Consider the following 13,209-nt stretch of genomic DNA (forward strand, 5'->3'; position numbering starts at 1 on the left):
TATGAGGGTAGAAGATGATTTGTAGATCAGTGATTCTGTGCTGGTCTTCAGCCCGATCTTCTCTAACATGCTGAAAATGTTCACATACAGCAGTATTACATACACACAATGGTTGCAGTCTTTACAAATGTAGAAATAATTCTATAACATGATACTAATCCATTGTGAATTATCATGTTAACTTCCTGGGGCCTTACCCTTTAACGTGTAACAATGGAATAAAACATCATGGATGGGTGTGAACAAGTTAAACATTATTTCTGGTCAGATTGAATGATTTTCAAGTATGCAGTAGCTCATCAACCTAGCTTAATAGATAAAATAATAGCAAACCATAGAGTTTGGCAGTACCAAACCAGCAAATGCAGAAACAGGCGTTTGCAACTATACACACACGTCTTATCTATGTTTTTCAGGATTTCATCATGAGTCATTACTTACATTAGTCCACAGAACAAAAAAGGCCTTCGAAAAGGTGAGGTAATTTTATTAAGCTGAAGAATTTCTGATCTACAACTTGTAAAAGTTGCACATGAATTAAATATTATAAATAAAAGGTACGATTTTGAAATCAAAACACATTTTGGGTCATTTCCATGTTACATCTTGGTTACAATTGTTACACGCTTGTTTTTAACCTAACCGGCGCCAGATGGCATATTATTCCTTTGACATTTTTTGTCATATTGTGCGTCCAACTTTAACCCAGCTGCCTATACACTCCCCGGCGACCGCCTCGTACATTACAAATCCTTCATTCAGGAAGCAGCATTAGCCACTCTAGCATGGTGGTGGAAAATTGGGTTTTATTAAGACAGTACACATATTTTCCATGTGGGCCATTAAATCCCATTAAGGATGAAATGATGCCTTTGAAGCCTGAACGAAGGATGTATCATGTATGACCCGGTCATGTATGACCCAGTGTATAGCCTGCTGGGCACATTAAAGTCGGATGCAGATGACAAACGATGTAAAAGGACTAATAGTCCCATCTTTTGAGAGCTGTGTTAGCTAGCAAACGTTGTACTGTCTTTAGTTTGGCTAGCAGGCAAGAGCAATGATGGCCCTTGTAGGCTAAATACAGCTGCCAAAACATCTTATATTAAATGAGAAAACCATTGCTCATTTCAAGGTTCATCTTGATCAGTGATGATGCTTTAGCTGATGCAAGGATACTGAACGCACAACGTTATATGTGCCAGTGTGCAACAAAATTAGCCAAGGTGAAACATAGCAACGTCGGAACGTTCCTATGGAAATTACCCAAGATGCATGATTTCTTTGATTCATGAAAAAACATTTGCAAGTTTTGAATCACACAGTATTCATGTTTATAGAATTATCTCCAGTGTTGTTGAGATTTAACAGGTCTATTTTCTAGATTATGGAACTACACATTTTTGGTGTGTGGCCCTTGGACTACATGGCATGCACTGACATGTGGAAAACATATTACAGACACTCGCTTTTCCACAATATACAGTGGGGAGAACAAGTATTTGATAACCTGTATAATCGGCAGTGTTTCATACTTACAAAGCATGTAGAGGTCTGTCATTTTTATCATATGTACACTTCAACTGTGAGAGACGGAATCTAAAACAAAAATCCAGAAAATCACATTGTATGATTTTCATTTGCATAAGGGATTTTCATTTGCATTTCATTGCATGACATAAGTATTTGATACATCAGAAAAGCAGATCTTAATATTTGGTACAGAAACCTTTGTTTGCAATTACAGAGATCATACGTTTCCTGTAGTTCTTGACCAGGTTTGCACACACTGCAGCAGGGATTTTGGCCCACTCCTTCATACAGACCTTCTCCAGATCCTTCAGGTTTCGGGGCTGTCACTGGGCAATACGGACTTTCAGCTCCCTCCAAAGATTTTCTATTGGGTTCACATCTGGAGACTGGCGAGGTCACTCCAGGACCTTGAGATGCTTCTTACGGAGCCACTCCTTAGTTGCCCTGGCTGTGTGTTTCTGGACGTTGTCATGCTGGAAGACCCAGCCACGACCCATCTTCAATGCTCTTACTGTGGGAAGGAGGTTTTTGGCCAAGATCTCGCGATCACCCTGCCAGTGCGGCGAGGTGGAATAGCCCGCACTGGGCTGTGCAGGCGAACCGGGGACACCATACGTAAGGCTGGTGCCATGTACGCCAGCCCAAGGAGACGCATTGGAGACCAGATGCGTAGAGCCGGCTTCATGGCACCTGGCTCGATGCCCACTCTAGCCCGGCCGATACGAGGAGCTGGTATATACCGCACCGGGCTATGCACCCGCACTGGGGACACAGTGCGCACCGTCTCTCGCCCTCCGATAAGCACAGAAAGTTGGTGCAGGTCTCCTACCTGGCTTCGCCACACTTCCTGTGTGCCCCCCCAATACATTTTTGGGGCTGACTCTCGGGCTTCCATCCGCGGTGCCGTGCTGTCTTCTCATACCAGCGCCTCTCTGCCTTCGCTGCGTCCAGCTCTTCTTTGGGGTGACGATATTCTCCTGGCTGCGCCCAGGGTCCTTTCCCGTCTAGGATCACCTACCAAGTCCATTTCTCCAGATAGTGCTGCCTCTCCTGCTGCTGCTGCGGTATATACCAGCTCCTGCTTGTTACCACGCCGCTTGGTCCTGTTGTGGTGGGTGGTTCTGTAACGGTTTTCTTCCGTGGAAGGAGAGGAGGACCAAAATGCAGCGTAGTTCGTGGTCAACATGTTTTTTTTTTTTTTTTTTTGGGGGGTTACGACAGAGCCTGGGCGCGAACCCAGGGACTCTGATGGCACAGCTGGTGCTGCAGTAACCTTAACCACTGCACCAACCAGGAGGCCCGTGTTTAATAAAAGATGATAACGTGAACACTACACAAATACAAAATAACAAACGTGGCAAAACCCGACACAGTCCTATCTGGTGCAGCGAACACAAAGACAGGAAACAACCACCCACAAACCCCAACACAAAACAAGCTACCTAAATATGGTTCCCAATCAGAGACAATGACTAACACCTGCCTCTGATTGAGAACCATATCAGGCCATACATAGAAACGGACAAACTAGACACACAACATAGAATGCCCACCCAGCTCACGTCCTGACCAACACTAAAACAAGGAAAACACAAAAGAACTATGGTCAGAACGTGACAATTACAGGCCTCTCTCATTTTTTTAAGTGGGAGAACTTGCACAATCGGTGGCTGACTAAATACTTTTTTGCCCCACTGTATATATGCTGCTAAGTAGCACTAAGTGGGACCACCATTCACAGCAGTAAATGAATAGGAATGTAAAAATGTCAACACAACAGGGGACTCAGATGCAGTACAGGGTACAGAGTTGATTGTACACAGAGAATAAGTGTGTCACTGCCACCACATGTTCACTCCATGTCCCTGGAATGAAGGCATTTTCTGCAACTGTATAATTACAAGACTGTATCCACACATACACTTCAGTTCATATGAGATACTACTCAATCAATCATTAAAAAATATTTTAAAAACATGGAGACAGAGTTCAGTTTAAAAATAACGGAGGAACCAGGGTTTATTTGATTAAAGATGCATCACAGAGATCTGAGATGAGCAGTACGTTGTGAGAGACAGAAGACGAACCCATGCCTTGGCAGTAACAGTGCACTTTGCGTATAGACAAAAGTCAAAAGAAAAGTGAAACAAAAATACAACTACTAGACTAATATAATCTTTAGTGAAGCTGCATGAACATTTGAGAATTTCATAGATATGGCCCTTGCTACCCCCCCATACTATTCCTGTAGTAAGCGGTTTTGACAGTATAAACAAATAGGATACAAAAATCCCAAGACACATTTCAGACAATGACAAAAGGAAAGCCCATCTCATGTCAACAAGACAGGCACATTTTGTCTTTGTTTGATTGTGTGTGAGTGAATGAGTGTTTTTTCTGTTGGCTTTTCATTTTCTCCCTGTCACATTGAACTCTGACGGCTGGAACTGAGCTTGCAGAAAAAGTGTGACAGTTTGGTGTACAGAAAATAATCTATAGAAATACAGGTGTGTTCTTAAAATAGATGAAGGCTTCTTGAGGTTGGTATTGGCAGGTGAGTCCTGAATATTATTAACCATTGCCTGACCAGGTAGCTTTCTCATACACACATTCATTGAGGTAACAATACTGATTCCAGAGAGTTGTGTGGATTCTATTGACCAGCCATTTCCCTTGGAGAGACAAACAAAATGTTTATTGCACCTCAACATCAGCAATGCCTTCCCATTTGTCACGATGCAGACTGAACGTGTCCATTATCCTCTGTGAGTGTGGTGGCTGTCATTGCTGCTTACATTCACACTGTAATATAGAATAACATTACAGTTAACATTACAGTTATTAGACAGGTCAATGGCAATGTTCTTCACTAAAGGCCTTAGAGCCGACCAGGCAAATCAGAAAAACATTTCATATACTATTGCCCACAACAACCTTTAGTGAGGAACATTGCTCTACCAATGAGAGAAGATATTGATACCCTAAATGGTCTGTTGTCATACTTTGTAAGTGGAGTCAATAACACTTTACATTATATGGAGTACAGGTTACATTAATTGCATTTTGCTCCTATACCTGTGTAATAACACTGAAATTAGACTAGTAACAACATTGTATTACCACATTAGTGCTCCTCACTTGAAACAACAATTTCTGTAAGGTCAGGCCAAAAGAGGTCACAGATAAATTGTAAAAGCCTTGAAATAAAGATGAATAACCTGTGCACATAACATCAGCCTGGTGAAGGGCTGATGAGGACTTTGAGTTGAAACGTTGCACAATAACAATGCGTGAGCATTCATCGGTGTGCAGGGATCCATCTTTATTTCTTCATTTGTACCCTGCACCTTGCAGTAACTGGAGATTTGTACTCTAGTTTGAAATAGATTTTAAGACAGACTTACATTCCTCCTCAGTAGAGGCCTCATCTTCTTCCAGTTGTTCCTCCTCTTCCTCCACGGCCTGCTCCTGCTCTTGCTCATCTTCTACTTCAGAATCCTCTTCTTCTGCCTGCACCTCCTCCACCACCTCCTCTGGTGCTGCCTCTGCCAAGTCCTCCTGCTCCTCCTCCACCCCCTCCTCCTCTGCAGAAGCAGTCTGTTCCTCTGTGACAGCCGAATCCTCCTGTACAACAGACTTCCCATCTAAGTGAGCCGCCTCCTTCTCTCCCACATCCTCAGCAGGAGCAGCCTGCTCCTCTTCCGCAGAAGCAGCCTCTTCCTCCACCTCCTCTGAGGGCTCATCTGCTTGACCCCCTCCTTCCAGCTGAAACAGACATAATTATAGTTAGTCTTAGGGGAAGTACAGGGCCTATGGTTACTTTGTAAACACATTGATGTCATTTATTTGGCCTACATTACAGTATATGAATGGGAATACAACATTTACCCAGAATTCATCAGAGAATCCACAGCAGGCAATTAGCCTCTACACACTAATGGGTTAGCAGCAATATCATAAAAGTTCCCCATGGGCACATACGAGGCAAATATAGTTACGAGAATGTGCATGCTTCTCTGTACAAAATACACCTCTGTACAAATACACGTTAGGAACACTAATGCTTAGATGAGAAACTGTGATGAAAAGGTTTTAAAAGGCATTATAAACTGGGTGGTTCAAGCTCTGAATGTTGATTGGCTGACAGCTGTGGTCTATCAGACCGTATACCACAGGTATGACAAAACATTTATTTTTACTGCTCTAATTATGTTGGTAACCAGTTTATAATAGCAATAAGGCACCTCGGGGAGTTTGTGGTATATGGCCAATATACCACGGCTAAGGGCTGTAATCCAGGCACTCCGCGTTGCGTCGTGCATAAGAACAGCCCTTAGTCGTGGTATATTGGCCATATACCACACCCCCTCGGGCCTTACTGCTTAAATAACCTGTGACCAGTCCTAACGTACCACTATATAAGACAATTCATAAACGGAAGTATATTTGAGGGTGACCCAGTCCCCTTCTACCACAATATTCTAAACCCTGGCATGTGTGAGACTTCCTGTAGTCATTACCCGGGCGACCTGTTTCTGCACGACCTCCAGCTGAGCGTGGAGCTCAGAGTGCAGACTGTGAGCCACTGAGTTCTGCTCCTGCAGACTTTGTTGTACTGTCACCAGCTGCCCCTCTCTGGCCTGCTGGGCACTCTGAGACTGCACTGTCTCGATCAGTTCTCTGAAACACAGGTATGCATACACAGTGAAACCAACCAATACAATGGAAGATACAACAACACCAAACATTTCAAACCTCTTTCCAATTCCCAGTACACTACATACATACCTGACACTTGTGATCTCCGCTGTACTGGCCTCCAGTTGAGCCTTGTTGGCAGACAGCTGTTCCTTCACCCCCAGGAGGTCTGATGCCTGGCCCTCCATGGTGGCACTCAGGGTGCCCAGCAGCCCTGCCCTCTCGGCCAGGCTCCCTGTCAGGCCCTCCACGCTCTGGGCCAGCTCTGTGCTCAACCCCGCCAGGCCCTCCACCTGCAGCCGGACAGCCTCAAACTCCTCGCTCTTCCCCTTCAGCATGGCCTGCAGCTGAGTCAGCTGCTCCGTGGACACAGTGGCCTGCTGTATCTCAGCTAGCTGGGCGTTCATCTCTGTGTGGAGGGAGAGGACCTGGGCGGGCAGGTCTAAAGTCTTTAGCTGCTCAGCCATGGCCAGGGCCATGACTACTTCCTTCTGGGCCAGCGTGTAAGACTCTTCCAGGGTGTTGAGGCGAAGCTCGAAGTCACTGGTACTGTGCTGCTGCAAGGACATAAAACAGAAATAGCTCAGAGTCCGCGCATAGTGCAGCCAATACCAAGTAACTGAGCAATCTTTATCAAGTATTTTACCTCTCATGCTATTCATCCTGACAGAAAATGATCTATTGGTTGAGACAGTTACAGTAAGTGGGTGTAAAGAAATGATAACAAGATATTGACCAGGTTGACCTGTAGAATAATCCTATGATTTAAGTAGGCCAATTTAATTATGTCAGCAGTTAAGTGAATCCACATCCTGGCCCCATCAGTGAGGAAGTCCCACTGTGTGAAGACTAACCTGTGATCTTATAAGTTAAGGATGGTCTCCCTTCCTGTGCCGGGGGAATACCACTTTAATGACTCTCCCCACAGTATGAGGACAGAACACTGTGGCTGCTTTCTCGCAATACTGACACTATTCATAGGATACCAGCTCAAGCATTTACATTTTACACATTAGTAATTTAGCAGATGCACTTATCCAGAGCAATTTACAGTTAATGCATTCATCTTAAGATAGACAACCACATATCACAGTCGAGTAAATACATTTTTACTCAATAAAGTAGCTATCATAAAAGTCAGAGTTAGTAAGGGGGAAAATAGTGAAGTACGAGTGTTAGTTCACTAAACGCTTACTTCTTCTGAATTCCTGCCTCTCAACAATAGGGGTTCACCTTACTCTGCATGCAGAAAGTCTCTGACTCTGGCCCCTCAAGTGTTGCACAATCCCTAGCCTCAAATGGAATTTCCTGAACTGGGGGCAAACAAACCTTCACTCAGCTACATAGGTTACTCACTTTTTATATTTGCTGTGACACACAAGGTGAAATTGTGGCATAGTGTGTGTATGGTGAGGTCAATGTGCAAACATGTTAACATGTTAAGGATTTTTATGTGGAAAATCACATGCCTGTATTTAGCCCTGCAACCAGGTGTTGACAGCCAACTTTTTGCCTTGTAAAAGAACTTCAACAAACTTGTGAATGCTGGTTTCCTATCTCTCAACAGTGTGTATGAAGTACCTGTAATACCTGTATGTGGGGCCATGGTTTAATACTACATAATGACTTCTCATTGACGCAGGGTATTTTGGTCTGTATAACACATGTTCCAAAGTAACGTAGAACATGCATTAAGCATGTGCAGATACTAGTGCATATACCTCCTCATCCTCCTCAATTAGTCTACAAATTCCCCTCTGCACTTATTGTTTTGGAAACACTCACCCGGGTGGCCACATCTGAATCGGTATAATCTTTAGAACATGTGCATATTACAGGGACTCACCACAAGTAAGGTCAATATCGAGTGTTGCAGCAGGCTATTTTTATCCCCATATAGACAACTGGCTTCTTTATTTGAGCCACTGCACAGTGCACACTGAAATCAGTACCATGACTATGTGAAGCATGGTTTCAAGCAGGGTCAACTGCTGTAAGACTGGAGTCGAATTAGAAGTAGAATGTGTTTATTTCAAAACGCTTATACAGTTAATCTTTTATTGAAATATGTCTATATTCTAGGGACATTCAGTGGCTTATGTTATGTACCCTAACAAACTATTGGTGCAGTCAGTGTTCCCACATTGTAGGTCAAATTGAATCCCCATTACAAATGGACAGCTGCATGATGTGCACCTCAACCTAGTCTCAGAGCATTTCGTCTTATTCTGTACATAAAACTGAGACACTCCATTTAGTATGATGTTACATTTCATATGGTACAGTATGTATTAATTTGTGGATGTCCACCACCATTTTCCTATAATATGTTACGAATTACAATTAGTATCATATGTTATGAATTTGCAAAACGTACATGTTTCGAATTTGCAGAACATATATGTTATGAATTGTAGCAAGGTGGCTAGTTGGCTAACATTAGCTAAGCTAGGGGTTAGGGTTCAAGGTTAGGGTTAAGTTTAGGAGTTAGGGTAAATGGTTAAGGTTAGGAAAAGGGTTAGCTAAAAGGGTTAAGGTTAGAGTTGGGGGAAGGGTTAGCTAACATGCCAGGTCGTTGCAAAGTAGCTAAAAAGTAAGAAGTAGTTGAAAAGTTGCTAATTAGCTACAATGCTAAATTTATTCGAACTCACAAGCTTTGGGTTGCTAGACGTTCGTGTTATAAGTGTTATACGTACAACCAACCACCCTCATATATTTTTTTGCCATAAGTAACTATCTGTGTTATGTAAACATTGCAAACTTAACATATCATACTAAATGATGTGTCTCTGATTTACGTACAGAATAAAACGATATGCTCTGAGACCAGGTTGCGCACCTTGACAGGGGTTAGAAATAGAATAATTTGCGACTCACTTCGGTTCAGTGTCTTGGCAGTATTACATCAGATCTATCATATCATATCCTGAAATGTTGCTGAAAACTGCAGGCAGGCTATAGGAAGGCATATACATACCGACTGCTAGAGATTTCCATAGTACTGAATGCAAAATAAATTAGGACGGTCAGAATAGTATTGCAATGGGTCTAAACACAGAAGGATTTTGATCACAAAAAACGTTGCACAGAATGTTATTTTGACAATTTGCTGACGCATGGAAACTTCAGAGCCTTTGTAATGCGCCTATTATTTTTGCCCATGGTCTTATTACGCATGGTTAACTATTTACCTTTTCATTTGTCTGTCGAATTTCTTCCTGGAAGGACTGAAGCGTCACCATCTTCATCTGCATGCCCATGAAGTTGTCTGCTAAGTAGGTTATACTTTGGTGCTGCTGGAAACAGAACCATGTCCCGGTGGCACCTCCGATCACAATCATAAGGAATGAAATTAACAATATCACATTCTGGTTTCCACCTCGCGCCTCCGGTTCTGAAGATTCATGAATCAAATGGTTAAAGTCTTCGTGGTTGTGTTTGTTCTTCTTCCCTCGGTGCTTTGCTGTCATTTTAACACAGTAGCGTAGTAGTTCCAACAGTATAATGGCCAGAGGTGGTGAAGGAGCGGCGGTGGAAAGATGGATGTTTGCTCCGGTGCTGCGGTGACTTCTCCAGACACGTTTCTTGTATTAATTAATTGATATTACAACGCGTAAATTGGTCCTCATTCGATACCAGTAAACAAAGTAGCAAAAAGAGAGAGTTCTTAGTGGAGGGGTGGTTTGGGCTGCAAATAAGAAAATAAAGAAGCGTGTGGTACCCCGTTCCAGAAAGAGAAGAGTGAGCGAGAGGCGTTTAGTGCCCGAGAGTGGCTCGTATCCCTGTAACGTGTGCTGCTCAGTCTTACCTATTCAGTCCCTCCAGGATTCCACGATTATTGTGTTCAAATTAGTCGCAAAATGCGAAATGCAGTGACGAGAGAAAAATGTGCGTTGATTGGTTGAAATTGCCAGCCCTCTTTTTGTAATGCGGCGTTGGGTCAGTTTTGTGAGAAAATGTTGCTACGAATTGACTGTTTAATGCCGAAATAGTGCAGTGATTGGTCAAATTTGCAAGTCTTTGCTTGCATAATATGCGGGGAATCGTTGATTTTGCAACTAAAACATTTTGATAGCAGAATCCTGAAGGGACTGAATAATACAAAGTCCAAACTTGTGGTAATGATGTACAGTGCACTCGGAAAGTATTCAGACACCTTGACTTTTTCCACATTTTGGTTAAGTCACAGCCTTGTTCTAAAATAAATGCATTTTTTCCCTCATCAATCTACACATAATACCCCATACTGACAAAGTGAAAACAGGTTTTTAGAAATGTTATTACAAATAAAATGTATTACAAATAAAAAACTTAAATACCTTATTTACATAAGTATTCAGACCCTTTGCTATGAGACTCGAAATTGAGCTCAGGTGCATCCTATTTCCACTGATCATCTTTGAGATGTTTCTACAAGGCACACACCTGTCTATATAAGGTCCCACAGTTGACAGTGGATGTCAGAATAAAAACCAAGCCATGTGGTCGAACGAATTGTCTGATCTGGGGAAGGGTACAAAAACATTTCTGCAGAATTGAAGGTCTCCAAGAACAGTGGCTTCCGTCATTCTTAAATGGAGGAAGTTTGGAACCACCAAGACTCTTCCTAGAGCTGAACCCTCGGCCAAACTGAGCAATTGGGAGAGAAGGGCTTTGGTCAGGGAGGTGACCTCCAGGGAGGTATTGTGTGTAGATTGATGAGTATCACGACTCAGGATATGACCCAAATGCAGACACAGAAGGTGGATAGTACAGTTCTCAATATTTTATTATAACACAGGGCAAAGGGCAGTTTAAGGACAGGCAGAGGTTCGTAATCAGGTCAGATTCAGACAGGATCAGGACGGAAGGCCGGCTCAGGGTCAGAGCAGGCAGAAAGGTCAGAACTAGGAAAACTACGAAACAAACACTTGAGAAACAGGAAAACGGGAAAGAATGCTGGTAAGACCTGACAAGACAAGACGAACTCGCAAACAGACAAACAGAGAACACAGGTATAAATGCTCAGGGGATAATGGGGAAGATGGGTGATAGGGGGTGGAGACAAGCACAAAGACAGGTGAAACCGATCAGGCAGAAAAAAACAATTTAATCAAGTTTAGAATAAGGCTGTAACCTAACAATATGTGGAAAAAGTTAAGGGGTATATGAATACTTTCCGAATGCACTGTATATCATTTTCTATACATGCCTAAGTTCGGCACCACCATGTTGTCGTGTCTTTGGCTATGCCAGATTAAGTGATATGACATGCTATTCTATAAAATAATTTCTCCGTAATGAATATTACCTGATTGAGCTAATCATGTAAATGTAACTCACTAGAGAGGCGGGGCACAACAAAATAATATTTATAGAGCTGTTATCTTCCGAATAAACTCTTAAAGACCAAGTAATATTTTACATCAATAGCAGTCAATATTAATCGTCACCTTAATTCAGTCTCATCTGAAAGTTGTAAATTCTTGGTTATCTTCACGAACCCTGGCTAACAAGTTGAATCAGCAATACAAAATTGGGTTTAATTATTTATTTACTAAATACCTAACTAATCACACAGAATTACACAAACACATAATTAATCATTACGTCATAAAGGAAAACGTCCCTAGCTGGCGGAACAGATATGACAGCTGGTTACACAAAAGAAAAGGGACTGGGTTTGAGTGAACGAGTGGGAAGACTGAGGGACATAGGGAGAAGCTGTGCTATCGTAAATAGAGTATCTTATGCATTCTAAATTACCGCCCATTTGGAAAAGGAAAATGCAATAAATATTTACTCTGAGTTGCGCTTCAGTAGGTTGGTGGTAGATGGAAGGCCGTGTTGCCCAACCGAGTCCTTTACATTTACATTTACATTTAAGTCATTTAGCAGACGCTCTTATCCAGAGCGACTTACAAATTGGTGCATTCACCTTATGACATCCAGTAGAATAGTCACTTTACAATAGTGCATCTAAATCTTAAAGGGGGGTGAGAAGGATTACTTATCCTATCCTAGGTATTCCTTAAAGAGGTGGGGTTTCAGGTGTCTCCGGAAGGTGGTGATTCCTTTGAAGAATGTCTCTGCTGGTAAATTGGATATGTTGTAGTAACATCGTTGTGTGGTAGACGGAATACTCTGTCTGTTCCTTCCTAACCTGAGTTTGCAGCTGCTGTTGCTAACTCAATAGCTAGGGGGTATCAATTCTTAAGTGAATAAGTGTTCAAAGTTCATACCATTCGCAACCAAAGCTCATGCTGTTGTTGGCTTCGTTCTGTAGTTATTATCTGACCGTCGTCCTCACATCCTCGGAACAGGAGGTTACATTGTTGTCAAGGCTTTACATAGGAAGGGAGAGGAGGGCGTGTTTGAAAAGTTTTATAGCCCATGTCCCTTCACAAGGGAGGGCCACTGATTGAGCATAGCCCTAACCTTATGAAATCCCAAATCTCACATTTTAGAAGCTAAAATCACATTTCATCCCATCACGAATAATTTCATATTCAAACATTTAAATTGAACAACAATTCCATGTGAATCCGATAACTCTGATGTGTAGACTTTCCACTGTAGAGTTTATGTCATCTTATCATTGATGATAATGTGTCAGATGACAACCGAACTGACATCATATTCATTAAGTACCACCGCATATGCTCAATTGGTCGGATTACCAGAATATAGTTAATTTCCCCCCACCTTCTGATGTTCCCAGAATCTCTATGTTAACCAAGGGGTTTGCAAATGTAACATCAGTAGGGTAGAGAGAGGAAAAAGGGGGGAAGAGGTATTTATGACCTTCATAAACCTACCCCCAGGCCAACGTCATGACAATGTCATGTAGCTTCTTAGTGACTGAGTACGCAATTATCAGTATGTAGCCTAAATTATGAATAGGCTCTATAGAGGTGGGGGGATATGTGTTGTAAATCTTAATTTTGTGTCTTTCAAAAAGCCTTAAAAAACATTTCACAATTACAACAACTTTGCCAA

At 42.3% G+C, this 13,209-nt stretch overlaps 1 protein-coding gene across 5 annotated transcripts; it reads right to left on the reverse strand.

Moving 5' to 3' along the window:
• Nucleotides 1-3,526: 3,526 nt before the first annotated feature.
• Nucleotides 3,527-10,118, reverse strand: LOC118360886 (neurofilament medium polypeptide-like). 5 transcript variants are annotated; one of them, XM_035740418.2, is made up of 5 exons: nucleotides 10,040-10,118; nucleotides 6,322-6,785; nucleotides 6,054-6,213; nucleotides 4,938-5,298; nucleotides 3,527-4,335 (listed from the first exon to the last, which is right to left on the reverse strand). In XM_035740418.2, the coding sequence occupies exons 2-5, from the start codon at nucleotides 6,708-6,710 to the stop codon at nucleotides 4,331-4,333; spliced, it is 915 nt and encodes a 304-aa protein (XP_035596311.1). In that variant the 5' UTR covers nucleotides 6,711-6,785; nucleotides 10,040-10,118; the 3' UTR covers nucleotides 3,527-4,330. The 5 variants fall into 5 exon arrangements, with proteins under 5 accessions (XP_035596311.1, XP_035596309.1, XP_035596307.1 ...); XM_035740416.2 differs by having other exon boundaries at nucleotides 6,322-6,788; XM_035740414.2 differs by having other exon boundaries at nucleotides 9,423-10,112.
• Nucleotides 10,119-13,209: the final 3,091 nt, after the last annotated feature.

This window comes from Oncorhynchus keta, chromosome 28 (assembly GCF_023373465.1).
Source record: "Oncorhynchus keta strain PuntledgeMale-10-30-2019 chromosome 28, Oket_V2, whole genome shotgun sequence".
Classification (NCBI taxonomy): domain Eukaryota; kingdom Metazoa; phylum Chordata; class Actinopteri; order Salmoniformes; family Salmonidae; genus Oncorhynchus; species Oncorhynchus keta.